Source organism: Idiotropiscis lumnitzeri, chromosome 16, assembly GCF_059441095.1.
Source record: "Idiotropiscis lumnitzeri isolate Australia: NSW breed Sydney's pygmy pipehorse chromosome 16, RoL_Ilum_1.0, whole genome shotgun sequence".
Lineage (NCBI taxonomy): Eukaryota > Metazoa > Chordata > Actinopteri > Syngnathiformes > Syngnathidae > Idiotropiscis > Idiotropiscis lumnitzeri.
The window spans coordinates 4,649,215-4,676,368 of record NC_142406.1 but is presented as its reverse complement, the minus strand read 5'-3'; the positions used below and the strand labels follow the sequence as shown (position 1 = coordinate 4,676,368).

Genomic DNA, 27,154 nt, shown 5'->3' with positions numbered 1-27,154 from the left:
CTTATAAATATCACAGACTGAATCAACATTACCTCTGCTGCTTGCTACCTAGTAGTCCATTCACTAATTTTGTCGTGACCAGCCAAAGAATTGATTGTCATGCACAGAATGACTAGTGCAAATACAGAACTGTTCTATGACAAAGCAAAAAGCACAAGGTTGATTGAACTAAAATAGTCCCATAAAACGAGTGTTGTTCTAAAAGTGGCTAAAATGCCGCATAGATCTTTTCCTTTCCTCATATCAAATGCCAGATTTTAATCTATGCAGCTTTAAATAGGTCTGTCCCTATTTCTGGCATCTTTCAGGAAAATTACAAGTGCAGCATTCTGTCACTGTTGCGGTTCAAATCAATGACCTTCACTTACCTCGCAGATTTTTAGATGACACACAAAATATCCCATTCCACCCTCCAAGCACCACCCCGCCTTCTTTTCCACCTCTGAGACCCTCCTCCGTTCGAAGCTGAGGGGTCATTTACCACAAGGGTGGTGGAGTGGGGGTGGCATTGTGTGCACGTGTGTATTTTTAATGCTAATGTGGGAGGAGGCAATGAGGACAATGAAGGAAGAACAAAGAGGAGGCCCTATGATTGGGGATGTGCCACATGGACAAGAGGGACAACAACAAAGTGACTGAACATTGTCACAAATGAGAACAATGCAGTGATACGTTTCGCTGTGTGTGTGAATAGGCTCCATTATTCCTCTCTAGAGTGAACATCAGGCATTGTGATGCTTTTCAGGATCTACAAGGATTTGTGCTGCACCAGCATCGAAAGTGCGCAATTAAAATGATCAACGATATTTTTTTCATTATTTAAAATCCACAGTATATCGTGTTCACTAAAAATGTTGAGTGTGTTTAACGGCTGTGGATAAAGCTTTAGGTAATAATGCACTTTAACATCCTCCTTGTCATCAGATAAAAGTACATTGAAGTAGAGTGCAGTGCATTAGCTTGGTGAGGTTGCAGAAAGTGCAAGCTAGAAACGCGCAAAGAAATTGGCAAGTTGCGAAGACCGAAGTCTGCACAGACAAAGAGATTCTTGCAAAGAAAAGCTCGAAACATTTGTTCTCAGAATGTAACATGATCATTGTCACGCACACGTTTACAAAAATGAAAGTGTATTATTCAGTGATGTGAAAGCGCACAGAAAAGTGTCAAGGGAAATTAAGTCCTAACAAAACCGTTCCCACCAAAATTTGCGCTGGGGCAGACTTGGGTTGGGCTTGATGGTTCCATTGAGAGAAACTGCAAATGTATTTATCTCGTCATATTTTTTTTTTAGTGAACGGGTTACTGCTATGCACGTGAAAAAAAATAGAGAGAGGGAGAATAAATATGCAGTAAAGTCTACTCTCTGCATTTGACACCCTCAGAAGCAGTGGGTAGCAACTAACTCACACCTGCAGACCAAAACATCTTGTCAGCACCCTTGTCAATGAAGATAACTTTGATATTTACCTTCCCAATGTTTCACCGAAAATTGTGATGTCATATTTGTATAACCATGACAACGACACACAAGACAATTATCACTTGAATATATTGTGAATGCACTTATATGGAACTAGATGCATATGCCGTGAGGTAGTTTTTGTCGATGACGACAGTAATAGATCATCTGTTACAGAGGCTCAATGGGAAGATCGTTTTTGTTTTGAATTATTCTGATACGATTATAGTGCATACGGGACCATTGTTTGAATGCATTATTATAATATAATGTTGTATATGAATAGCCTATATATATATATATATATATATATATATATATATATATATATATATTATTCTTTTTTATGTGATTTCAGAACAACGATTTGCAAAAAGTTACCTTTCGGTGTCCAATAATGTTTGTACTTCTGGCGCTATCCTAGATTAAGAATGTGCATGTAACACTTTGGGCCAGGAAAAGGAAAAACAATTGGCTTGCAGTATAGCAATTGCTTAAACTTTGTGCAGATCGTAAACTTTGAAGGACTGATGTTGCCTCGGTAGCTATATTTAGTTAGTTAAAGAACCACCAAGTAAGAGCAAATACAAATTCTGATTTCAAATTTTAATGGATTGAAGATTTATATTTTGCATGTTGGTATGTGGTTAGTGATAAATGCAATTTAATTGCGCCACCATAATATTTGGGCAGCAAATTATTAATATTGATGTATGATGATGAATTATTATAGACCCAATTAATATCCATATCTGCGATACACATAATATATTGCACGTTTAAAGTCATATTTGAACGTTGAATCGACTATGCATGTCCTCTACTCTCCTGATCGGGGGATCAGCTGTAATTGACCTGGATTTCCATGCCACGGGTTCTAACCTGCTGGCCTTTTGAGCTAAGAGGCTCGAAGCAATGGCCATGACGACCAACATCTGTGTGATTCTTTGCGTTCAGAAATCATGCTGATTCATTCATTCAAGCATTTCGGCGGCTGAGATAAGAAGATGTGAGAAAGTTAGAGAGGAATGAGATCATACTTTAATCCTGAATGTTTTTCTGTTTCATACTGAGACAATGCATACTAATCCTCTCTAAAACACAATATACGCAGAGATTACACGTGACAAACCCGCGACGCAAATAAATTTATTTGTGTAGTGTTGTAAACGATGTATTACACTGTCCTCACGCTGGTTTCAAACCAACCATAGGAGTCGCGAGTCAGCAAATAATACATTGATTAAATGCTAATATTACCTCTGTGCATTTGATATAGTCCTCAGCTCATTCCCTTGGCACTTCTGCACTCTGCTGAGAACTGAAGTCTCAAGAGGGGCCGTCACAACACAACCCGTCCCAAAATTGTCCTGGTGCGACAGATGTATCTCGTTTGTGACACACACAAAATATACAAAGGAGGTTTTCGAAAGGGATATTTTTAAGTACCAATGGGAAACACAATCTCCTAGATATGGTAATACATGCATAATAAATGCAAGTATGGATCAACATGAGAGAAAAAAAAAAAACACATGAGTGCTGTTACTTGATCCTGTCAATGCGCCAAACCATAATGACCAAGACAAGTGCCAATGTGCTTAAGCCAAGAGTAGACACACACAAGCATGTCTATACCATATCTAGGTTAACTTTGTCTGGCCAATCTGCTCTGGTTTCTGTATCCTTAATCTCTTCCCCTGTGTCGACTCAGAGGGAGGCAGAGCCCATAATACGACAGGATTCTCATTTCTTTGCATTCGGTGTGAACAATGAAGCTTGTAAACAAGATTAAATGAAACGGAAGGATGCATCCAAGGGTTGCTTTTTGTTTGTTAGTTTTGTGAATTGTTTGAGTTGGACACCTTTGTGAATGCTACTCAGTTGGTGTTTCCAATGGCAAGTGATCTATGGCACTGTTATTGATTAGTGCATTTTTCTTCCTTTAGTCTCACAAATAGTAGTAAAAAATGAAAATAAAAATAAATATGCTGGTAACACTTTATAATAAGTACACAGTAATAAGCATTAACTAAGCATTTCTAAATACTGAAGACATCATTTCTAAAGTATGTTTCTGACATGAATGATGATTTGCATATAGTTGGTAAATACCTTATTATAAAGTGTTACCCGTCATCGCCACCTGATACTTTTCTTTTTCTGACAGTTTACAGTATGCAGTTGCACACTGAATGATTTTGCAGTTTTTAATGTGAAGTGAATCTCAGCATCACCTATGTTCCGTCAAAACCATTTATCTAAATGACAAATGAAAACACTTTGAAGTATTTACAAACTATATACAAATAATTATTCATGTCGGGACTGTGCTTTACAAATGATGACTTCAGTATTTACAAATGCTTAGTTAATGCTTACTCGTGTGTACTTATGACAAAGTGTTACCCATATGCTTTGTTTATAACTGACTTTTTACAATTAAGCACTAAATCTCTGAATCTGCATTTGTGGGTACGCGTATGAAGTCTTTATAGTGGATATAGTGACCTGCTGGTTGCCAAACATTCCATTTCGCTTTGGCTTTTTGTAAACGGTTTTACCTAATTGACACATTACACCACGCCTTTTTGATAAACAGAAGTAATTCAGAACCGCGGAACTGTTGCGAAATAGTGGCCACACACTTCATCTTTAGGACTGCCATGGGTAATTTATCATTGTTTATAATTAGGCTTTTTGTCCCCACTTGTAAGACAATTCAGTACAGTACTGTCAAGAACGACTAGCGCACACTAGTAGAACTTTTGAAAAATAATTAATTTTCCACACACAACGATCTATAAAGGTCAATGTATTTTTAAGCAACTTAGAAACCTGAAGCAATATGACACTTTTAAGTGTTCTTTCGCGGTATTTATTATTCCAATATGTACAGGAGTGAATGATGATCCAAATATTTTCCCCAGAAATACATTACAAAAGGTACTACGACAAGAACAATCTTTACATTTTTACTCACATATTACAATATTAACAAGTATGGATTTTGTTCAAGACTCCACTCAAAGCCTATATTGATCCAATGCCGGCTGAACTACATTACTGGAACTATCAGCATTGATCAGCTGGTACTATTGGGGGCTGAAACCAGCACATTGATCCAGCATAACGCAGAGAGAGATTAGACCAATGTGAAGGGGAATGCTGAGATCCAGCTGCACCCAAAGGGGCATTCCCATCCTCATGGGTTAGGGGATCCATCCTCCTCCCCCATGCTTTATTCCTTTCCATTCTGCTCACTGGTGCATGTATTTGTATTGTGTCCCTCTGACCATGTGCTCCTCTCTCCCAGTGAATGAGCCATGAGTGGTGCAAGGCACCACCCAAAACAACAGTCCCAGCCTCCTATACCCAAAACAAAAATCCATTCATGTTTAATAACCGGCACTCATCCCCAAACCAAAACGTTCACTCCTGCACCTTGTTTGTTTTACTCTTATGTCACAATGCCAACTATATTTGTCATCCGATTGCGCACGTGTCAAACTGTGATGAATGACTCCAATAGAAGCGCGAGGATGAGAAGTCCCAGCTGCCTTCGGAGGAGAGGTGCAGCCAAAAGATATCAAACATTGTCCACTGCTGTCCCCCAGTTGTGGGGCAGAGCGTCATTGACCCGAGGGATTGCAGTACATCCGATGTATAAAACAACAGATACAGTAGCTTATGATGCATCATGCCTGCAGAATAACAAGAAGGAAAACTAAAAAAAAAACAACTTTGTGTACGTCGGTCCTCCGAAAGGATGAGAACGTTTGCTTTAAGTGCATGGTAAATATGCTCAATGCTGGCACTACGACTAAGTTTAGCAGCTCTGTCAACTTGTGATGACCCCAAAAAAATCTCAATCAATATTTGAGAAAAACTGATATAGCAGTAGTCAACAAATCATTTGCAACATCCCCAAACCCGAAGCGCATCCACCGCAAAACATACCTGTTTGCCAAATATACGTGGGTTTAATTCCCACCACTGCTTGTGCGTCCAGTTCCCAGACGGCGAGAAAGAGCAGCGCTAACCTCCACAGCAAGGGTGCCCTTTTCAGCACCCGCAGCTTTCCAGCAGCTCCGCTGGCCAGCCCCATGGCCACCGCCACTGCGCAGCAGGCACCGTACTTCCAAATGCAGTCAGGAGGGATGAAAAATAAGCAGCCAAGCCACGAGGTGAAGATGAACTCAAGTGTGTGTGCCTTCTTAGGCTTTGCTTTTTTTGGCCACCCCAGTTTGTCCAAGGAGAGGTAATCCTGCTCGATGCTGGACGGACGACTCCACTTGCTCTCCTGCGCGTCTCTTCTTTCGCTCTTGGCTCCTTAATGAGAGAGAATCATGTTTGGCACCAATAACACAAGGAACAATAGATCCCCAAAGACAGCCTGCTGCTGCTGCTGCATGCTGGGTTGATGCAGCACCTCCCTCCCTGCCTCTCCCTCTCTCTCTCTCTCTCTCTCTCTCTCTCTCTACACATATATATACACACACACGCCCACCCATTCTACTCTCCCTCCTCCTCTCGCATCCTCCTTTTCAGATCCACTCAAGCCCAAACACACAAACAAACCAAAATCGAGAATCAAAGAAAGCAATTAGAACAATCTTTGAATTAAATATTCTTCATATTTGATGATTTTTCATTAATTCCAAGATATTATTCAAGCTTCGCAAAAAAGTTGTTGAAAAATGTGATTAATGCATTTTTTTAGAATAATTAATGAGAAAATATGAATCTTTTGACAGCACCAGTTTAAACAAATTTAAATCCTTTTGAACTCATTTTCAAATACTTTCGAACGTACTAAAGGCGAATAATTTTGGATTTTTTTTCCCGTAATGCCATTGGGTATCAACTTGCACATGCGCATACCCTGGTATTATGGGAAGAAATACCAAAACAGAAATCACGCAATGCAGACATAATAATAAAACCATAATAGTTCCGAATAAACAATCTTTACGTATTTAATTTTTGAACGTATTGATATAATATAAGCAAAATTCTAAAAAAAAAAATAATAAATCACTCTAACATAGAGATGCACAGCTCTATCTTTTCCATTTACCTATTTTCAAAAGGTTTTTTTGCTGCACTTAATGCCAAAAAAGTGACATTTTGTTTGATGGTGTGCCATAAGATTTTTGTAATGCAAAATATCGGCCCAGATTCAACACAGGTGAGGAAAAACGTGTATTATGTCAGAAATTCAAAACAGCTTCCTCTACCTTTGAAGGTCAAACAATTGCTACAAAACAGCTAGATGAAATATGAACGACAACACAAATTCAAATCTTTTGAGGGGTATATCACATGAAGTGTTGAGATCCTAGGTGTTTATTTTGATCCCTTCCCTCTCATGAACAAAGAAATTATAATCCAAGCATCCCTGAAAATGGGTTCGGCACGGTGCAGTCCATAACTGCTACCGTGCTTTTGCCTCATCCTGATCTCTCCATTGTCCTTCCATCCTTTGGCTTAAGACGAGTAGCCAGATTGAGGGGCCAACCCAGTGGGGGTATGCTTTTAGAGCCCCAAAAGTCCCACTTCAGGCTGTCTGCTTGTATCCTCCAAAAGAGGATTTAACTGGGTTATTACACTCAATGTCAGTACAGTCGCTAGGCAATCACACAATGAAATAGGGTCATGGCGTCTAAAAATTTTCAAACCTGCTTACCTGTCAATAGCCACCAGGTTGTTTTGGATGAAGTGATTGAACTTGAACCTCTATCTATCTGTTTCTTAGTTTTGTTTTCAGTGTTTTCAGTTTTATGACCATTAACAATGCTTAAATGACGTAAATTTGGCAAAAATGACCAACAAGCGCCACCTAAAGAAAATATCTGGACGATGGATAAGCAAACTTATATTTCATAAAAATTGAGAAAAATAATTGTACTTAAAAAAAATACAACACTGAGGTTAAATAAAAATAACCATAATGTAGTTGGTTTAATATGCTCATCCAACTAAAATTAATGAACATCACTTTGTTGTAACAATTCCAATGAGTCATGTGAACATTTAGTTTAATGTAACATTTAGTTGACACCAGAAAATGAAAAGTAATACAACACTGTTGTACAACAAGCAAACCATTAGGGGGTCCAATTAGGAAATTTCCAATTTGTGATGTGTCATTGCAGTGTCAGGTTCCAATTGTGGCCCAATTCCTCCAATGCATTGAGGGACTCAACTCGCCACAAGCCAGCAACAGCGACTAAGGTGCTCGATGCAGGGAATTCCTGACAGCAGCACGTCATTGCCGTTTCCAAAGCAATGCTTTGTCATTGATTTCTTTCTTCCATGCTCCCTTCAGCTTGGGGCCCAATTAAATATTTAATGATGTCAACAATTTGACCATGAAACCGATTTAAACAGTATTTCCTGTGGGAAAAATTTAAAAAAAAATCTAAATCATTAAACATTAAAAAAAAAATCAAAATAAAAAAATTACGGCTCATTTTTAGAGAGGTCAAAATAATAGCCAATTGTCATGTCAATCGTTTAGTGCAGGTGTGGGCAAACTACGGCCCGGGGGCCACATGCGGCCCGTTAAACGTTTTAATCCGGCCCGTCCAACTTGAAAAAAATTAAATGAATAAACCTTGTCAATGTTTTATTACTGTGGCGTGTCAAAGACAGATATTTTGTTGTAATGCTTTTGTTCATTTTCATTCAAAATCAAAAGTATTTTTTTTTCTCCGATGAGGTGAGGATACCAAAACACTCCATCCATCTGCTCCAAGTCCGGCCCCTGTGTCAAATTTTAGAACCCATTGTGGCCCACCAATCAAAAATTTTGCCCACCCCTGGTTTAGAGCTTGACTCATCTGACTTCCGTACGCATTTTTTTTTTTGTACTATGCATTCCCTCATTAAAGAAATATATATATATATTTGAACAACATTGCATTCATAACCGCAACACGCAAGCAAAGCTGATCCAATTGAATTCTATTTGTCTTTTCTACACATACCTCTTTCAGAAGCAGTAACAGAAATTTGTGGGCTGTAGCAAATGTCCAGAGGAAACATGTCTGACACAAGACGCTACGCCGATCACGGGTGGAAGCAGTTGCACGTCCCTCTCACTCTGACATCCCTCCCTAGAGCACAAACAAAGCCTTCGGGCCAGATGTGGCCCTCCAATTTCAATCCATGTGGCCTATGATCGCTTGCTGCAGTTTTCCTTTCTTTCAAAATTAGCCTTAATCATACTTACAAAATGAAGGGGCAATTATGATATTTGATGGGGTGAATATTAGTGTTACCCCACACAGAACATGAGGGACAAGACATTTAACTGCCTGCAGCTTTGACCGCTAGTCTGTAAATAAACGCAGCTCAACTCTTAGCTAGCAGTTGTTAAGTATGCCATATGATTAAAAGAAATAAAAAATGGCAGCATGAGCACGACTCACTTCAGATGGAGGGAAAGCAATCAAAAATGATTTTACAATATATTCATTCATTCAGCCTGTTGCGAATGTTGGACTTGTCTGCTTCCTTTATTTCTTCGAAAGAACTATTGATGTTGCCATCCATCCATCCATCTTCTGCACCGCTTCTCCTGACTAGGGTCGCGGGGGGTGCTGGAGCCCATCCCAGCCATCTTCGGGCCGCAGGCGGGGGACACCCTGAACTGGTTGCCAGCCAATTGCAGGGCCCACAGAGACAAACAACCATCCGCGCTCACACTCACACCTAGGGGCAATTTAGAGTGTTCAATCGGCCTGCCATGCAGGTTTTTGGAATGTGGGAGGAAACCGGAGTACCGGGAGGAAACCCACGCAGGAACGGGGAGAACATGCAAACTCCACACAGGATTCGAACCCACGCCCGATGCTGTCTCTCACTGTGAGGCCATCGTTGCTAACCAGTCGTCCACCGTGCCGCCTGTTGATGTTGCCTTTAACTAAAAATAAAAGATTTAGGACAATTAGATTTATCATTCAGTCTTTTCCTATTTACCCAAAGAGTTTGCATTTTGCTCCCTTAACTGTGAATTGAACCAAATGCTGACAACCAACGTACATCACACCTGTGAATTACTATGCATTCATGCGGTTTTACCACATCACCCGACGGCTTCCCGAGGGCAACAATAACTATGACGTGTTGAAAAAAAAAAGTTCAACACCCCTACCCTCGAGCATTCCCTAAGGCATCAGCATACTGTAGTCAAATAATTGTGATAATTTGCTGCAGAATAAAAAAATCGATTGTCCTACTAAAATGAGTACACGCAATGATAATGCTCAGAGATAAAAACTTTACTTTCACATAGGGAATTTAAAATGTCCATTTTATTAGTCAACAAGATGCAATAAAATGACATTTCTATCAGAGAGGATTTTAAAAGTAAATTGTAATCACCACTGAGGGATTTTTTTTTTTTTTATAAATAGCGCATTTTACCGAAGCGCTTTACATATAGTGTAATAAAAATTTGCAGTAAATTAGAGCACTAATTAAAAGACATTTACAGTAGAGACCAGAAGAAAAGCAAAACACCGAGAGTCTCATGTTGAGCCTGAAGCCAAAGAATAAAAATGTGTCTTCAAACGGCTTTTAAAAGTGGATAGAGAGGGGGCTTGCCGAACATTCAATGGGAGATCATTCCAGAGGGAAGGACTGACAACAGAAAAGGCACAATCCCCCCCTTGAGGCAACGCTTAGTCCTCGACACTTCCTAGCAGCATTTGGTCCGCAGACATGAGGCAGCGGGCAGGTGCGTAGGGGTGGAGCAGCTCAGAGAGGTACGCTGGGGCGAGGCCATTTAAAGATTTAAAGACAACCATAAGTATCTTACAATTAACGCTAAAGTGCACTGGCGGCCAGGAGAGAGAAGCCTAGATCGGGTTTATGAGCTCTGTTACGGCATTTGGCTTGGGCCCAACGACATCTCCACTCCCCCTTTCTTTCTGTGTTTGACTCTTGTCGCTTTGTTTACATTTCAAATGTCTCCACCTCTTGCCGTGGGGGACCAATAAAACGGCCTCTGTTCTGCTGCTCAAGGTGGCTGGGACTTATTAGTGCAGCTCGCCCCACTTGTGTGACATGTGTTTCCCGTTTGGTGATATTCGGTCAATTGTGAGACACTAGTTATTTGTCAATGTGTTCAGAAACTTGATTCATACTTTTTGTTATAATCATTTGTTCCAAAAGACTATTGCAACAAGAGTGGAATCAAGAGCTGAGTTCTTCTGTGTTTGGTGATCGAACACGAAGACATCCACGCTCACAATCACACCTAGGGGTGATTTAGCGTGTTCAATCAACACGCATGCTTTTGGAATGTGAGAGGAGACCAGTGTACCTGGAGAAAACCCAAACTCGGGGGAAACATGCAAACTCAACAGAGGAAGGCCGGATCCAGAATCGAACCCTGCACCAATGAACTGTGAGGCAGATCTGCTAAGCAGTTGTCCACCGTGCTGGTTTTAATATTTTACATTTTTGATCATATATTGTTCATTGTGTGTTTAAACGATCCCCAATTCTAACCCGACAACAAAGAAGCCACATACATTTTATTTCCAAAGAAAAGAGCTCTCTTGTATAAAAAAATAAATCAAGGATGGCACATAAGAAATGAAGAAGTAATATTGTGGTATAATGTTTGTCCTAAATATCATTCAAACTGCAAAACATAAAATATTAGGCCTACCCATGCAGTGTAGGGCAGCATAAGAGTCACTGCCATCTAGTGGTGATTGGTGGTATTACAACTTAAAACTGCAAACTGCAGATTTTTTTTCATTATTCAATATTTCTTTTCTTTTGTGGGGGGGGGTTCCCCATTTCCCAGAGTTTTTCATGGACAGTTTATATTGAATGTTTATCAGCAGTTTTTTCAGACATTTATTTTTATTTTTTTGTGGTGATGGTTGTAAAAATATTTATATTTTTATTTATTGTTTTTTTTTTTTTTTTATAAATAAATTACATTTCAAAAGTGACGTTTAATTTTTCCAATATTTTTTATTTTATTTATTTATTTATTTTATTTTTTAACTCAACGGGCCACACAGAGTATGGTTGATGTGGCTCTCAGGTCGCCAGCTGCCCATCCCTGGTATCAACCATAAATATCACATACAACAAACTATGAGCCCAAAACAGTTTGAAAGAATTTCAAACACTTAAAAATATCTTTAAACACGACAGGACAAATCCACAATGTACAGTAACTGTACATAAACGTCAACTATTCTGAAGAGGAGGAATTACTGTAGCAGTGCAGCCCGGTGTATAACAATGAGCATTTGACTGCGCAGCAAAGCGCAGGGTTATTGAGCATCAATTGTCCCTGGCCTCTCCGGCGCCGCTCCGCTGAGAAACTCGGCTGCTTTGTAGGACGCTGGCTCTGACCGATTTAGCAGTTAGCGCAAGAATGGTGAGCGCTCCGGTGTTTACTGACCCGAAACCGCTGGATCCATGCAGCGGCAACATGAACTGGCGCTCGTCGATTTGTTAAGCTGTTATAACAGATTCCACTGGTGTAGGTGTCGTATTGTTTGTTGAGTGTATTATTGTTGTATCACCACAAATGTGTATAGCGCCATAGATACAAAGTTTTTTTTAATTGCCACTTGAAAATTAAAAAAAATAAAATCATACACAGATTGAATGCCCTTCAGCTGCAACTTGAGTGCTTTTACACTTTAGCAAAGACTACTTGAGCCTCACCACTTATGCTGGAAAAAAAAGTTGGCTTGGTTTATCTGGCCGTTTCTATTTTTTATGCTAATCACCCGACATGCATCAAAGTTAAGCTCAAGTGGAATACATAGACAAGAGCCTAACAAGAGTGAACTTTCTGCTAATCCCCGAGGCTTGCTTATTTTTCTCCCATTTCTGGCAGGCAACAAAAATGTTACTGAATACTTAAATAGATTTGGCTCAGTAACGTGTCGTGACAGGAGCAGCAGACTGATAGTTCGGACAGGCAGCTTCAAAAATCAGTTATGATTCAGGTTTTTGTGTGGATCATTTCAATATATGTCATTTTTGTCACAAGGCCTCATCAAAGTTATGGTTTCCCTCGAGGGCCACTGTGAACCCACATACAGAAAATGGATGCATAATAACTATGTAATTATAATATCAATAAATTATAACTACTTTTGAAAGCAGAAGCCTTTAAAAAAAAATTCTATAGATTTTAAAAGTGGGGTATTTTTCCAAAAATGCTCAACATTATTAAAAGTGAACACAATTTGAAATGTTGTATTTTGCAAGAAAGTGAATGTCATAGCACATCATTTGCCTTTGCGGGCCAGTAATAAATGCTGTAGCGGGTTAGATCTGCCCCCAGGCCCTTAAGTTTGACACTTTTCAATCCGGTCCTCAGGGTGAATTTGAAAGTGGGGAAAAAAAAAATCCTGCAGAGATGTGCTGTCGTAAGAGTTCTACCATTCCTGGTCGTCTGAGTTAAATTTTAGTCCTGATGTGTGAATGGATGAGAAAGGCCAGGGGGTCGATGCAAGATAAGAAAGTGTGAATATGTACAAATGGGAGACAGCAGGATTTTTTTGGAGCAGACAGCTAAATTTGTTGTTGTTACTTTGGCTTGGCCACAGTTGACAGCGAATGTGCCTCCTTATTTACCACTGCTCATAAGGAATGAGAAATGATAGATCACGAAAATCACTCAGACAATTCCTCAGGAAAGCACACATTATTTCGACTCATTTGGATGATGGGTTGTTGGATGGTGAAAAAAAAGCTGACATGCATTACATGAGCACCACAACAATTCAGCATTCGTGTAAGATAGCAAACAATATTAGCAAACTCCTCTTCAAAATCGCAGCGGTATGATGAGATGTAAAATTGACATTTAGATTGATTAGTCATGCCTGGAGAATGAAACCCTCGGATGCTATGTTAGTGAAGCAGAGAGTTACGTCACATAGATGACCAACCATTCACACTCACAATCATAACTATGAAAATTTAGAGTGATCCATTAACCTGCCATGCATGTTTTCGGAATGTGGGAGGAAACCGGAGTACCCGTAGAAAACCCACGCAGGCACAGGGGAGAACATGCAAACTCCACACAGAAAGGCCGGAGCCGGAATCGACCCCATGACCTCTGCACTGTGTGGCCATATTGCTAACCAGTCGGCCACCGTGCCGCCAGCAGAGAGATAATTGTAATTATAATAATTTAGAGCAAAAAAATAAATAATCCATGTTTGCGATACGATTCGCTATAGAAATAAATCTCATTTGCTCGGCTTTGCCCTGCTATATTTGTTTGAAAACCTTGTTTGATTTGTTTGTGAACTGAGGCTTCACACCAATGTCCCCCAAGGGGAAAGCAACTCACACTCCGCTGTATATTTGTGTTGCACACTCCACAAAGAAGATTGAAGCAGAAACTGGTTTATTTTTTCTTTTCTTTCCTCAGTGGAAGTTGAACAAACAACCCGACAGTGGCAAATCTGCCTCCTTGCAGAAAGAACTACTGCCGCACAAAATTAGATTTATATATATATTTCTATTATCACAACAATTATAACTACCATCACAACAATAATTTTTTTCCACCGCATCATTTAAAGACTACTTCGTAGCAGCGGCAGACTCTCAATTATGTGTTTTGGATCATATGTAAACAAAAGTCATAGAATTTATAAGTAAGGCAATGTTTTGCCTGGGCCGCTCCTGTCCTCTGTTTGACCCGTAGAAATGCGACAGTTTTTGCACCAGTGCCCCAGCTGTCAAAAAAAAAAAAAAAAAACATCGCTGACCCATATTCTAGGAATATCACTCACTCTTCAGTACAAACCCTGCATGAAAGATACACATGGAGCGACTACCAAGTAGAAGTAGGCTGCAAGTATGCTCGTACAAAATATACATTTGATTTCGGCGTCGGTGCACCAGATCGAAATTCATATCAGTTCATTTGATACGCAGTTGCTTTTTTTTTTTCCCCCCGCAACCTGCTCGTTCCTATTATGCGACTGGATGTAGAGAGCTATATCGTGCTGCTTTAAATGTGACGTGTCTGATGTTGACTTGAGTGTCACAACGATGCTTGTACCTAGTTGTGCTGATGAGGTAGGAAAAAAAAGGTGCAGCATAACTAAGGACATTTTTTTTTCTGTCCTCAATACAGGCAAAAGCTGTTGTCCTAATATATATATATATATATATATATATATATAAATATGTATGTATATATATATATGTATATGTGTTTATGTATTTGTATGTCTGTCTCAGCTCGCTACAATTTTGAACAGTCTCAGGATTTTTTTTATTTTTTGTTAATCTGTAAAAAAAAAAAGAAAATTGTGATTTTCACTATGCTCAAAGCTCCTGATGTAATATAAGAGATAATTGTGTCTGCTGTGAAGAAGAAAGAAGCCATTCATTTGTCATCATACTGAGTCCATAAAAAATAACATAAAATAAGATAAAGATATTACAAGGATTTTTATGTGCAAAATTTCAGGCTGTTTTTTTTGTTGTTGAAAAATTGCTAGAACACATTTCATTAAAAAGAACAAATTCAAAGAGTATGTTTCTATTTGCAATCCACAACAGCAACAGAAAGTAGGTCAGAGTATTTCTTGAACAAATGTGATGAAAACTACTGAAAAATAAAGTCTATAAATGCAATGTAATCACAGCTCCCCTAGATGACATACTGTGACACTGATATTGATATTATGCTTTGCGGATTTGGTTTAATCCTTAGCGAATTGCACCACATAGCCACCAAAGCCTCATTTTCAAGCAGCGGGCTGCTCCCAATGGTAAAGTCTGGAAATTGGAGACAAGTCCGCTTTGATCAAAGGCATCCTTGGTTTGACTTTTAGTGGAATATCTCAAGATGCAAGAAATCACATTTGAGCTTCGGAGGATCAAACATGGTAAATGTTTTTTGTTTTTTTTTTTAGTTAATTTTTTTTGTTGTTTTTTTTTTAGTTCTCTCTGACTGCACGGGTCCACCAGGCAGGCAGTTGCCATGCCCAAGGGTGGCATGAAAACCCACATATTGTGCACTCTACCAATTCGGTAACGGCGATGCGGAATCATTCAGCGGCAAGCGTGTGATTGGTGTTCAGCAGCATGACAAGCAGAGGGAAGGATTGCACCAGACCTGGAGGTTCCTGTCTCCGGGAAGGAATAGCGCTGTACAGCGCTCATTGGTAGAGCCTCAAAGATCCTGGGGGGTCGCGGGGAGTGCAGAGTGGGGGTTTGGATGATGGGGGATGGGGGAAAATGGGGTAAGAATAAGCATGTGGAAGGGGGGAAATAAATACGCATGTGTTTTTGAGGATCCTTGCTAATTGATTGTAAACTTTTTGGAATTATAAATCATTTGTGTCGTTTGTAGCTTATGACTTCACAAGTGTAAATTAAGTTAAATGGTCTTGACCTTAAAAATGAAAACATGATTCTATTCATAAAGCCTGCATACATACCAATATATATATATATATATATATATATATATTATTGTATATAGTTTTGTATTATCATTTTTTAGAATTAGAATAAGAATTAGAAATCCCTTTATTGTCTAATTCTAAGAGACTATTATGAGAGCAATTGGAAAAATAAATTCAAGACAAGATTAATAATCTACATTTGAAATAATGACACATTTGTGGCTGTAACATACAAAATGAAGACATATTTTAAAGGGGAAGTGAACCCAAAAATCGAAACATGGCATTCTGATTAATATTTCGTTTGCGGAATTTGAGTTAAGCAGCAAATTCCACCCGTTTTTAGTCAACTCAGTCATTTTGTCATTTCTGTCGACTGAAAATGACATCACTGTTGTTTAGGGCTCAGCTCATGACCAATCATGACTCAGCTTTAGAAAGCAGGTGAGTGTGATTGGTCATTACCTGAGCCCCCGAGCAACTGCGATTTTAATTAGACAGAAAATACAAAATCGTCGCCCGTGAAGGTGCATAGAACATTTTATTGCAAATATATTTTTGAGGGCTTGACTTAGACTTTAAATCACAGATTTATCTTTGTTAATTAGATTCGGAAACAACAGCAAACATATTTGGAGCACAATTTCATATTCCAAAATCATATTGCAAAGGATAGCCTTGTCACTATCGTTGACCATACATTTATTCAGTCAGTCAAAACTTTATTTAAATCTCAAGCCAAACAACTCATCCAATAAGATAAAAACATGTCCATTGAAAATCTCAGTCAAAATATGGTCTGTAAGTTTATATACACACCTTTACTTACATTTCTCAAGTTGCAGCGCGAAATCACATTACTGCAGTAATTCATGATTTGCCTACAGCTCTGGAAATATTCTTATCATTCAGCATTCTCATTATGCATCTTGTGAGCGTATGCCACGTGCATGTTTCCTAGTGTGAACACATTGTTAATACATCTGGCCTTCGGCTGTGTGGTGAAAGCAGGTTGTTGCTGCAGTGGCTTTTTCATTCTGAGCAACGCCCAGCAAGAATTCAGCTATAGTGGTGAAAGCAAACGTGCAGTGTGGAGAGCTAGTCGACATAAATTTTGTTCTTGCACTGCGAGGTGAAAAAATAAATGCTGTAAAACTACATTTGTATATGACATGTATAATATTGTTTATGATCGTATAATATACAATCGTTTCCAAAAATCCCAGAACATTTGGTAACTGCATCAGGCCATTGACATCTACATTTTGCATCGTGACGGATTACTTAATACTTGGTTGAATACTTCTTTAAATCGGCAGATAAATGTGTCGGCACACTTCTGAGTTCATTTTGCTGCTGCCGTCATGTGTTACAACAGTGAAGATTAATGGGCCTGGCCTAGAAGAAAGCGTGACCTCCATCTCTGTGTCCCAAAGAATGTTTCATGATTTGCAACATGTTTTCTGTAGATGCTAATTATTTTTTCTCAATATATTTATAGTTCCTTGATTTACTTCTTCCACAAATGGTCTGTCTTTGCAAGTCAAGCTGTCTTTGTTAAAGACACTCCAGAAAGCCTCATTATGCTGTGGCAATATACCAAAGGGCTCTGTGCCAAGATGGGGCAGCTATTTTGGATTCACGTAAAAGCAGACAACAAAAAAAATGAATTTGTGAAAGTGTCAGAACTATTGCATGTCTTTGCCGTGATTACAATTGTATAAAGACAAGAGTAGAACAGGTATCTACAAAGTTTTTTATTCCCTCACCGTTGAAGTGCCCACCACAATTTGCTCATTCGTTACCAGAGCAGGGCACTTGACCCATGACACCTCCAAACTAGACTAAAATGAACCTGCAGCTTTTCTTAATCGTATCCTTTTTTAAAATTTGTCATCACCCACCCCAAAAATGGGCCTCCGGCCGCGCCGCAGGGCCCAAACCGTTCCTCCCCAAGGACGGACTGCCCAGCTCTGTTCTGTACTATAGCATCGGAGACATTTACACGAGCCTGGAACACCTCACGAGGGGTGCATCCTCACCTTGAGGAGGAACAGCAGCACAACTCCGACACATTGCGGAGGAAACTCATATAGCTCGCTTATGTCCAGGGTCTTGTTTTTTCAGTCATCACCCTCAGCTTGTGACCATAGGTGAGGGTAGGAACGCGGCTTGACTGGTGAGGGTAGGAACGCGGCTTGACTGGTAAATACAGAGCTTTGCCTTGCGGCTCAGCTCCTCCTCTTCACCACGACAGACCGATATAGTGTAAATCACTCCAGACCAATCATGTCACTGATGTTGTAGTGGTACACTCGCCCGAGTTGTGTACGGGCAACGTGGGTTCAGTTCCCACTCAGTGACGGTGTCTATGTCTGCCCTGTGACTGGCTGGGGACCAGTTCAGGGTGTAGTGCGCCTTTCGCCCGTAGTCAGCTGGGATAGGCTCCAGCACCCTCCCGGACCCTGTACAGGATAAGCGGTGTGGATAATGACATGACACTCCCGACCCCAAGATACTGGAACTCCTCCACTTGAGGCAGAATTTCCTCCTGATCTTGACAGGAAAGACCTTTAACATTCTCTTCCCGAACACAAATGACTCTACAGTGTGCTAACTAAACAAATATAACTTTTGTTGATAATTTTAGCACCTGATATTGGTTATATGGTGTTTGAATAGTAAAAAATGGTAAATTACTCAATTAAATTACTAAATTGCTGCAATCAATTTTTTTTTCGAGTCAGCTAATCCTCCATCAAACGTCTCCAGTTGGTCCAAAATGCTGCTGGTCGCCTCTTGACCTGTACTCGTAACTCCTACTCCTGCTCCCTGAACATTTTAGAGTTCATTTTAATTCAGACAATTTTTTCTGGAAGCAAGTTTCATTTGGGCGGCATATCTCCAATTGGTCGTTCGTTATTAAGAGAAATGTCTTATTCACCCTTTTGTATTACGAATAGCTGTTCAACCAAACAAAACATACTTCATCCGAATACTCATTGGTTCAATCAGTGTCAATAAAAAATAATAATAATTTATGATGGAACAGCTTTATAATATAAATTATAAACGTTTATGGCAAAAACAAAGCAAGCAAGTTGTAGCAAATGTCCCCATTGTGGAACTATTAAAGGTCATCTTTATTTTTATCTTTAATGGCAAAATAATTTGCTGAGTTGTTTAGACTTACTGGATGTCTGTAAATTGAAAGACAGTACACCGGTCAATTAATTCTGTTAATCTTTGTTGAGAAATGGGAAAATTGGGAAACCCTTTTTTTTTTCACAACTGCCAGCCTTCACAATTTTTGTTCAATTAAAATTTTGAGGTCACTAAACCTTTTTTTGTTAATCGTGAAAAATCTTTCAGTAGGATACTCGAATACTAACATATTTCCTATCTAGATTCAACCACCCCGTTGTATTATATTTTTATTGTTTGATTATAGCCTTCCTTCAGCTCCTCGGGATTACCTGAAGAAAGGAAATTGCTCCTCAAAAATCAAAATTTTCAACTTAAATGAAGTCATTGATTAATAAAACTGTTCTATAAAGAAAAAAAGAGAATTTCGAGCCTGATAGCAATCAAAGCTTCCACACAGAGGTGCATATGACTGAAGGTTACTTCTGAGTCAAGTAGAACGTGCTCCTTTTTTATTTTTTTCCTTGTTTGCATAATAGATGCAGTTAAATTACGAGAGAAATTACAATACATCCATCATAACATCATGCACGCACAACATTGGATGTGGTGAAGGAGAAAGGAAAACGGTGGAGGTGAGTAAGTATTTGCTCGCGCGGCGCTTTCTTGACTACGTGTGTGCGGTGGAGACAGCACTCAGACAAGACTCTGAGAACTGCTGATTAACCCTGACACTCAGTCTGACACAATCACTGCCCGCTCCTCTAGTCAATGGAAATGACAAGGGCAGCAATTTTGGCATGAGGACCAATCACAAATTAGGCGTAATGGTTGCTGATTTGTGCTGACCACAGCGAATCACGGCTTCTTGCAATTAAAAAAAAAAACAACATGCACCCAATCAAGGGTGAGAAGGTCAAACCGAACAGAGCGTTGGGGGTGCTCGGTAAAGGTTATCAAGCTTTTTGACGGAATGTGAATAATGTTTTTTTTTGTCCAATTCAATCCAGCCTATTTCAAAAACACATTTCAAAAAACAAGAGTTGACCAAAGTGCTGCGCAGAAAAAAAAATGAGCGAATGCTGAAGGAGCTGTAGGGGCGCCAAGAAGCAAGTAAAAATTCACCTTCCAATATAATATCGACAGCACTGTTACTAAGTCAAAAAGAAACAACGGTAGTTTCAATTAATATCAACTGTTAAATAAGCAAAGAGGAGCAATCACCTGCGTTAAATTAAATCTTGATTGCCAGGGTTACTTGCTGTATATTTCTAAATTTCTGATGGTGCTTTGAAAAAATAAATAAATAAATAAATATTAAAGGCCAATGAGATTTTGTCATGGAGAAAAGTGAGACATGAGTAAATCTAACGCCATTACAGAAATTAAATAAATGTTATATTCTGTTATTACTTTCAGTTATTTACCATAACTTTATTTTTGAAGACTCAAAGGCCTAAATCTAATTCAAAAGCACATGCCATTGCACTTCATGCACCTCATTGCCAATGAAATGATGAATGTAAGGAATGAAAGTTCTGGATGAACTCTCAAAAGACTGAATGTTTAAATAAAATTTAAAAAAAACATAGGAAAACGTGGCTTGCTCATTGAGTAAACTCAAATGAAATCTTATGTGGGTGAATAAATCTCTTTCGTTGGGGAAGATGCACATGTTTACAAAATCTTGTCAACAAACCCTGAACATAGATTATTTTACGCCCTCCTCTGGCTGATTGGGGTACTGCTCGCTCTGCGTGGGTAAAAGGGCAAATGTATTGATGTGACCCCAGAGAAAACAAGTTAACATGTAAAATTAGAAAGAAGAAGGAAATAGGGAGAAAATGGGAGAAAGAGAGGTCAAGTTGTTGCACCTTTGGTTTGTCCAATAAGTAAGACGCAAAAACCTGCATGATTTGTTTGATGGTAACAAAACAACTGAGAACATTTTCCATTTTGTATTAGAAAGTGTGTGGTGTTATTTTATAACTCAATGACAATTTTGAAAATGTGGTTTCTTTTGTAAATGTACGGTATGTAAATCGTCGATGCAGTTTCTAATGTCTCAACAAGGATGGCACATCAAGCGTCTTCGTCTCAGCAGTGAAAAGCTGTCGCATCACATCCAGGTGCCTGTAACGGAATCCTCAACCTTCAGCAAATCACGCCAGCGGTCACAACCTTTCATGATTACTCTTGTCAGCAGATGAACAGCAGCTGTCACCTGTACGAGTCGTCATCGCTTCCACAAAAATGTTTTTAGTTGAACAGCCATATTGTCAATAAGTGTAATTGTTTGTGCAGCCATGTCATCACTCCAATGCTTGAAAAGTGCGCAATTAAGGCTTAAGTGTCTCAGTTGTGCTAGTTAAATCAATGCCCAAGTTATTTTCTTTAGTAAAAAAAAATTACATTTCTTTTCTATTTTCTATTTCTTTCCCAATACATTGCACTTTCTATTATTATTGAAATAAAACACCGACAGAAAATCCACAAGTGACTATAAGGATGAAGATACACTTTTTATAAGATTTCAAAATTAGTTCTGCAACACTTAAAATTGATCAATGGTACTTTCACATCATTCATCTCCTGTGGACGAAGCCTCCCTTGTTCATAAAACTTGGTGACGCGCCTGATATGTACATTAAGAAGAAATTAATGGGGGTAATGGCAAAAGCAGTGGGGCGATAGTTCTACTGAATTAAGAGGATACTGACTTATCTTTTTTTTTTTTTTTTTTTATGTAATTTTATGGGTTAACCCACCCAGGGACACAAACTAGGTGTTCTGTGTTCAAATTTGGTATAGGTCAACGCACTTGTCCGTGAACTAAAAGGTTGGTGTTTCAAGCTCACTCTGGGACATTTTCAAGGTTTTCGGAAATGCCATTTGAATGCAATCCCTTTGGCAAATAATAATCTCATGCGTTGGAAGACCCAACTGAAGATGACCATCCTGTACATGTTTCTGTGGTTCAGCGCATTCGGCTGTCAACTGAGAGTTTGGTGTTTCAGCCCACGCAGGGATGACATTGAGGTTTTCCGAAATGCTGTTCAGATGAAATTTTTGGTGAGCGCGTTCGGCTGTTAACTGAAAAGTTGGTGGTTCAAGCCTACCCAGGGACGCCCCAATGAATTATAGCTTTCAAATTTGGTATTGGTTTGCGCATTCGGTTCTGAACTGAAGGGTAAGTGGTTCAAGTTCACCTGGGACCAAGACAAGGGTTTATGAGTGCCATTTTGTGGCAGTACTTTGGCAAAGAATTGACTTATATGTGTAAAATCTTAACAGTAGGTATCCCCTGTCCCTGTGGCGCAATTGGTGAGCGCGTTTCGCTGTTAACTGAAAGGCTGGTGTTTCATACCCACCCAGTGACGCACACAAATATATTGGTTTTCAAATTTGGTATCGGTTTGCACATTCGGTTGTGAACTCAAGGGTTGGTGGTTCAAGTTCACCTGGGACAAAGTCAAGCGATTCTGAGTGCTCTTCGTGGCAAATCCTTTGGCAAAGAATTGGCTAATATGTGTAAAATCTTAGCAGAAGACATGTCTCTGTGGCGCAATCGGTGAGCGCGTTCGGCTGTTAACAGAAATTTTGATGGTTCAAACCCTCCCAGGGACGTTCACAAGCATTATGGTTTTCAAATTTAGTATTGGTTTGCGCATTCGGTTGTGAACTGAAGGTTAAGTGGTTCAAGCTCACCTGGGACCAAGACAAGGGTTTCTGAGTGCCCTTTTGCTGCAATGACTTTGGCAAAGAATTGGCTTTATATGTGTAAAATCTTAGCAGTCGACATGTCTCTGTGGCGCAATCGGTGAGCGCGTTCGGCTGTTAACTGAAAGGTTGGTGGTTCAAACCCACCCAGGGACGCACGAGTGGACTTCAGTTTTCAAATTTAATATAGCTTTGCTCATTCATTTGTGAACTGAAGGATTGGTGGTTCATGTTCACCTGGTACAAAGTCAAGGGTTTCTGAGTGCCGTTTCTTGGCGAAGAATTGGGATATATGTGTCAAATCTAATATTAGTAATCCCCTGCATATGTCTCTGTGGCGCAATTGGTGAGCGCGTTCAGCGAGTAATTGAAAGTTTGGTGGTTCAAGCCCATCCAGGGACGCACACAAGCATTTTGGTTATCAAATTTGGTATTGGTTTGCACATTCGGTTGTGAACTGAAGGGTTGGTGGTTCAAGTTCACCTGGGACAAAGTCAAGGGATTCCGAGTGCTCTTCGTGGCAAATCCTTTGGCAAAGAATTGGCTAATATGTGTAAAATCTTAGCAGTAGACATGTCTCTGTGGCGCAATCGGTGAGCGCGTTCGGCTGTTAACTGAAAGGTTGGTGGTTCAAACCCACCCAGGGACGCACGAGTGGACTAAAGTTTTCAAATTTAATATAGCTTTGCTCATTCGTTTGTGAACTGAAGGGTTGGTGGTTCATGTTCACCTGGTACAAAGTCAAGGGTTTCTGAGTGCAGTTTCTTGGCGAAGAATTGGGATATATGTGTCAAATCTAATATTAGTAATCCCCTGCATATGTCTCTGTGGCGCAATTGGTGAGCGCGTTCAGCGAGTAATTGAAAGTTTGGTGGTTCAAGCCCATCCAGGGACGCACACAAGCATTTTGGTTATCAAATTTGGTATTGGTTTGCACATTCGGTTGTCAACTGAAGGGTTGGTGGTTCAAGTTCACCTGGGACAAAGTCAAGGGATTCCGAGTGCTCTTCGTGGCAAATCCTTTGGCAAAGAATTGGCTAATATGTGTAAAATCTTAGCAGTAGACATGTCTCTGTGGCGCAATCGGTGAGCGCGTTCGGCTGTTAACTGAAAGGTTGGTGGTTCAAGCCCACCCAGGGACGTGCACAAGCATTATGGTTTTCGAATTTGGTATTGGTTTGCGCATTCGGATGTGAACTGAAGGTTTAGTGGTTCAAGCTCACCTGGGACCAAGACAAGGGTTTCTGAGTGCCCTTTTGCTGCAATGACTTTGGCAAAGAATTGGCTTATATGTGTAAAATCTTAACAATAGATATCCTATTGTACATGTCTCTGTGGCGCAATCGGTGAGCGCGTTCGGCTGTTAACTGAAAGGTTGGTGGTTCAAACCCACCCAGGGACGCACGCGTGGACTTCAGTTTTCAAATTTAATATAGCTTTGCTAATTCGTTTGTGAACTGAAGGGTTGGTGGTTCATGTTCACCTGGTACAAAGTCAAGGGTTTCTGAGTGCTGTTTCTTGGCGAAGAATTGGGATATATGTGTCTAATGTAATATTAGTAATGCCCTGCATATGTCTCTGTGGCGCAATTGGTGAGCGCGTTCAGCGAGTAACTGAAAGTTTGGTGGTTCAAGCCCATCCAGGGACGCACACAAGGATTTTGGTTATCAAATTTGGTATCGGTTTGCACATTCGGTTGTCAACTGAAGGGTTGGTGGTTCAAGTTCACCTGGGACAAAGTCAAGGGATTCTGAGTGCTGTTCGTGGCAAAGAATTGGCTAATATGTGTAAAATCTTAGCAGTAGACATGTCTCTGTGGTGCAATCGGTGAGCGCGTTCGACTGTTAACTGAAAGGTTGGTGGTTCAAGCCCACCCAGGGACGTGCACAAGCATTTTGGTTATCAAATTTGGTATCGGTTTGCACATTCGGTTGTCAACTGAAGGGTTGGTGGTTCAAGTTCACCTGGGACAAAGTCAAGGGATTCAGAGTGCTCTTCGTGGCAACTCCTTTGGCAAAGAATTGGCTAATATGTGTAAAATCTTAGCAGAAGACATGTCTATGTGGTGCAATCGGTGAGCGCGTTCGACTGTTAACTGAAAGGTTGGTGGTTCAAGCCCACCCAGGTACGTGCACAAGAATTTTGGTTATCAAATTTGGTATCGGTTTGCACATTCGGTTGTGAACTGAAGGGTTGGTGGTTCAAGTTCACCTGGGACAAAGTCAAGGGATTCAGAGTGCTCTTCGTGGCAACTCCTTTGGCAAAGAATTGGCTAATATGTGTAAAATCTTAGCAGAAGACATGTCTATGTGGTGCAATCGGTGAGCGCGTTCGACTGTTAACTGAAAGGTTGGTGGTTCAAGCCCACCCAGGTACGTGCACAAGAATTTTGGTTATCAAATTTGGTATCGGTTTGCACATTCGGTTGTGAACTGAAGGGTTGGTGGTTCAAGTTCACCTGGGACAAAGTCAAGGGATTCCGAGTGCTCTTCGTGGCAACTCCTTTGGCAAAGAATTAGCTAATATGTGTAAAATCTTAGCAGTCGACATGTCTCTGTGGCGCAATCGGTTAGCGCGTTCGGCTGTTAACTGAAAGGTTGGTGGTTCAAGCCCACCCAGGGACGTACACAAGCATTATGGTTTTCAAATTTGGTATTGGTTTGCGCATTCGGTTGTGAACTGAAGGTTAAGTGGTTCAAGCTCACCTGGGACCAAGACGAGGGTTTCTGAGTGCCCTTTTGCTGAAATGACTTTGGCAAAGAATTGGCTTATATGTGTAAAATCGTAACAATAGATATCCTATTGTACATGTCTCTGTGGCGCAATCGGTGAGCGCGTTCGGCTGTTAACTGAAAGGTTGGTGGTTCAATCCCACCCAGGGACGCTCGCGAGGACTTCAGTTTTCAAATTTAATATAGCTTTGCTCATTCGTTTGTGAACTGAAGGGTTGGTGGTTCAAGTTCACTGGGACAAAGTCAAGGGATTCTGAGTGCTCTTCGTGGCAACTCCTTTGGCAAAGAATTGGCTAATATGTGTAAAATCTTAGCAGTAGACATGTCTCTGTGGCGCAATCGGTGAGCGCGTTTGACTGTTAACTGAAAGGTTGGTGGTTCAAGCCCACCCAGGGACGTGCACAAGCATTATGGTTTTCAAATTTGGTATTGGTTTGCGCATTCGGTTGTGAACTGAAGGTTTAGTGGTTCAAGCTCACCTGGGACAAAGTCAAGGGATTCCGAGTGCTCTTCGTGGCAACTCCTTTGGCAAAGAATTGGCTAATATGTGTAAAATCTTAGCAGTCGACATGTCTCTGTGGCGCAATCGGTGAGCGCGTTCGGCTGTTAACTGAAAGGTTGGTGGTTCAAACCCACCCAGGGACGCACGCGTCGACTTCAGTTTTCAAATTTAATATAGATTTGCTAATTCGTTTGTGAACTGAAGGGTTGGTGGTTCATGTTCACCTGGTACAAAGTCAAGGGTTTCTGAGTGCCGTTTCTTGGCGAAGAATTGGGATATATGTGTCTAATCTAATATTAGTAATACCCTGCATATGTCTCTGTGGCGCAATTGGTGAGCGCGTTCAGCGAGTAACTGAAAGTTTGGTGGTTCAAGCCCATCCAGGGACGCACACAAGGATTTTGGTTATCAAATTTTATGTCGGTTTGCACATTCGGTTGTGAACTGAAGGGTTGGTGGTTCAAGCCCACCCAGGGACGCTCTCGTGGACTTCAGTTTTCAAATTTAATATAGCTTTGCTCATTCGTTTGTGAACTGAAGGGTTGGTGGTTCAAGTTCACCTGGGACAAAGTCAAGGGATTCCGAGTGCTCTTCGTGGCAAATCCTTTGGCAAAGAATTTGCTAATATGTGTAAAATCTTAGCAGTAGACATGTCTCTGTGGCGCAATCGGTGAGCGCGTTCGTCTGTTAACTGAAAGGTTGGTGGTTCAAGCCCACCCAGGGAGGTGCACAATCAATTTGGTTATCAAATTTGGTATCGGTTTGCACATTCGGTTGTGAACTGAAGGGTTGGTGGTTCATGTTCACCTGGTACAAAGTCAAGGTTTTCTGAGTGCCGTTTCTTGGCGAAGAATTGGGATATATGTGTCAAATCTATTATTAGTAATCCCCTGCATATGTCTCTGTGGCGCAATTGGTGAGCGCGTTCAGCGCGTAATTGAAAGTTTGGTGGTTCAAGCTGTTGGAATTTATCTTTATATCAATGTTAGAATTTAACTTTAACCCAATGTAAACTCAAATAAGTAATCTGACTCCAATTTGCGACCTTACCCAACTCCCACACATCCAACAATATGCGCGCTCGTTCTGCAATAGAAAGGTATCAGGAAGCCGGCATTTTCACACACGAAGTGGATTTATTCCCAATACAGATTTCCTACATGGC

The 27,154-nt window shown here is 40.3% G+C and overlaps 1 protein-coding gene and 9 non-coding genes across 10 annotated transcripts in view; 9 read left to right on the top strand and 1 right to left on the bottom strand.

Annotated features, from left to right (window-relative positions):
* LOC148321036 (thrombospondin type-1 domain-containing protein 7A-like) overlaps positions 1–5,890 on the bottom strand; it is a 71,985-nt gene extending 66,095 nt beyond the window's left edge. The window contains exon 1 of the mRNA XM_088319044.1: positions 5,420–5,890. Within this exon, the coding sequence (XP_088175170.1) occupies positions 5,420–5,567 (148 nt within the window). The 5' untranslated portion in view covers positions 5,568–5,890. The remainder of the gene's footprint in view (positions 1–5,419) is intronic.
* Positions 5,891–22,837: 16,947 nt separating this feature from the next.
* Positions 22,838–22,911, top strand: trnan-guu (transfer RNA asparagine (anticodon GUU)). The gene has a single exon. It is a non-coding gene; the product is annotated as a tRNA-Asn (tRNA).
* Positions 22,912–23,330: 419 nt separating this feature from the next.
* Positions 23,331–23,404, top strand: trnan-guu (transfer RNA asparagine (anticodon GUU)). The gene has a single exon. It is a non-coding gene; the product is annotated as a tRNA-Asn (tRNA).
* Positions 23,405–23,823: 419 nt separating this feature from the next.
* trnan-guu (transfer RNA asparagine (anticodon GUU)) lies at positions 23,824–23,897 on the top strand. The gene has a single exon. It is a non-coding gene; the product is annotated as a tRNA-Asn (tRNA).
* Positions 23,898–24,083: 186 nt separating this feature from the next.
* On the top strand, positions 24,084–24,157 carry trnan-guu (transfer RNA asparagine (anticodon GUU)). The gene has a single exon. It is a non-coding gene; the product is annotated as a tRNA-Asn (tRNA).
* A 172-nt stretch (positions 24,158–24,329) lies between these two features.
* trnat-agu (transfer RNA threonine (anticodon AGU)) lies at positions 24,330–24,403 on the top strand. Its single transcript has one exon. It is a non-coding gene; the product is annotated as a tRNA-Thr (tRNA).
* Positions 24,404–25,305: 902 nt separating this feature from the next.
* Positions 25,306–25,379, top strand: trnan-guu (transfer RNA asparagine (anticodon GUU)). Its single transcript has one exon. It is a non-coding gene; the product is annotated as a tRNA-Asn (tRNA).
* Positions 25,380–25,565: 186 nt separating this feature from the next.
* On the top strand, positions 25,566–25,639 carry trnan-guu (transfer RNA asparagine (anticodon GUU)). Its single transcript has one exon. It is a non-coding gene; the product is annotated as a tRNA-Asn (tRNA).
* Positions 25,640–26,058: 419 nt separating this feature from the next.
* trnan-guu (transfer RNA asparagine (anticodon GUU)) lies at positions 26,059–26,132 on the top strand. Its single transcript has one exon. It is a non-coding gene; the product is annotated as a tRNA-Asn (tRNA).
* A 172-nt stretch (positions 26,133–26,304) lies between these two features.
* Positions 26,305–26,378, top strand: trnat-agu (transfer RNA threonine (anticodon AGU)). Its single transcript has one exon. It is a non-coding gene; the product is annotated as a tRNA-Thr (tRNA).
* The last annotated feature ends 776 nt before the right edge of the window (positions 26,379–27,154 follow it).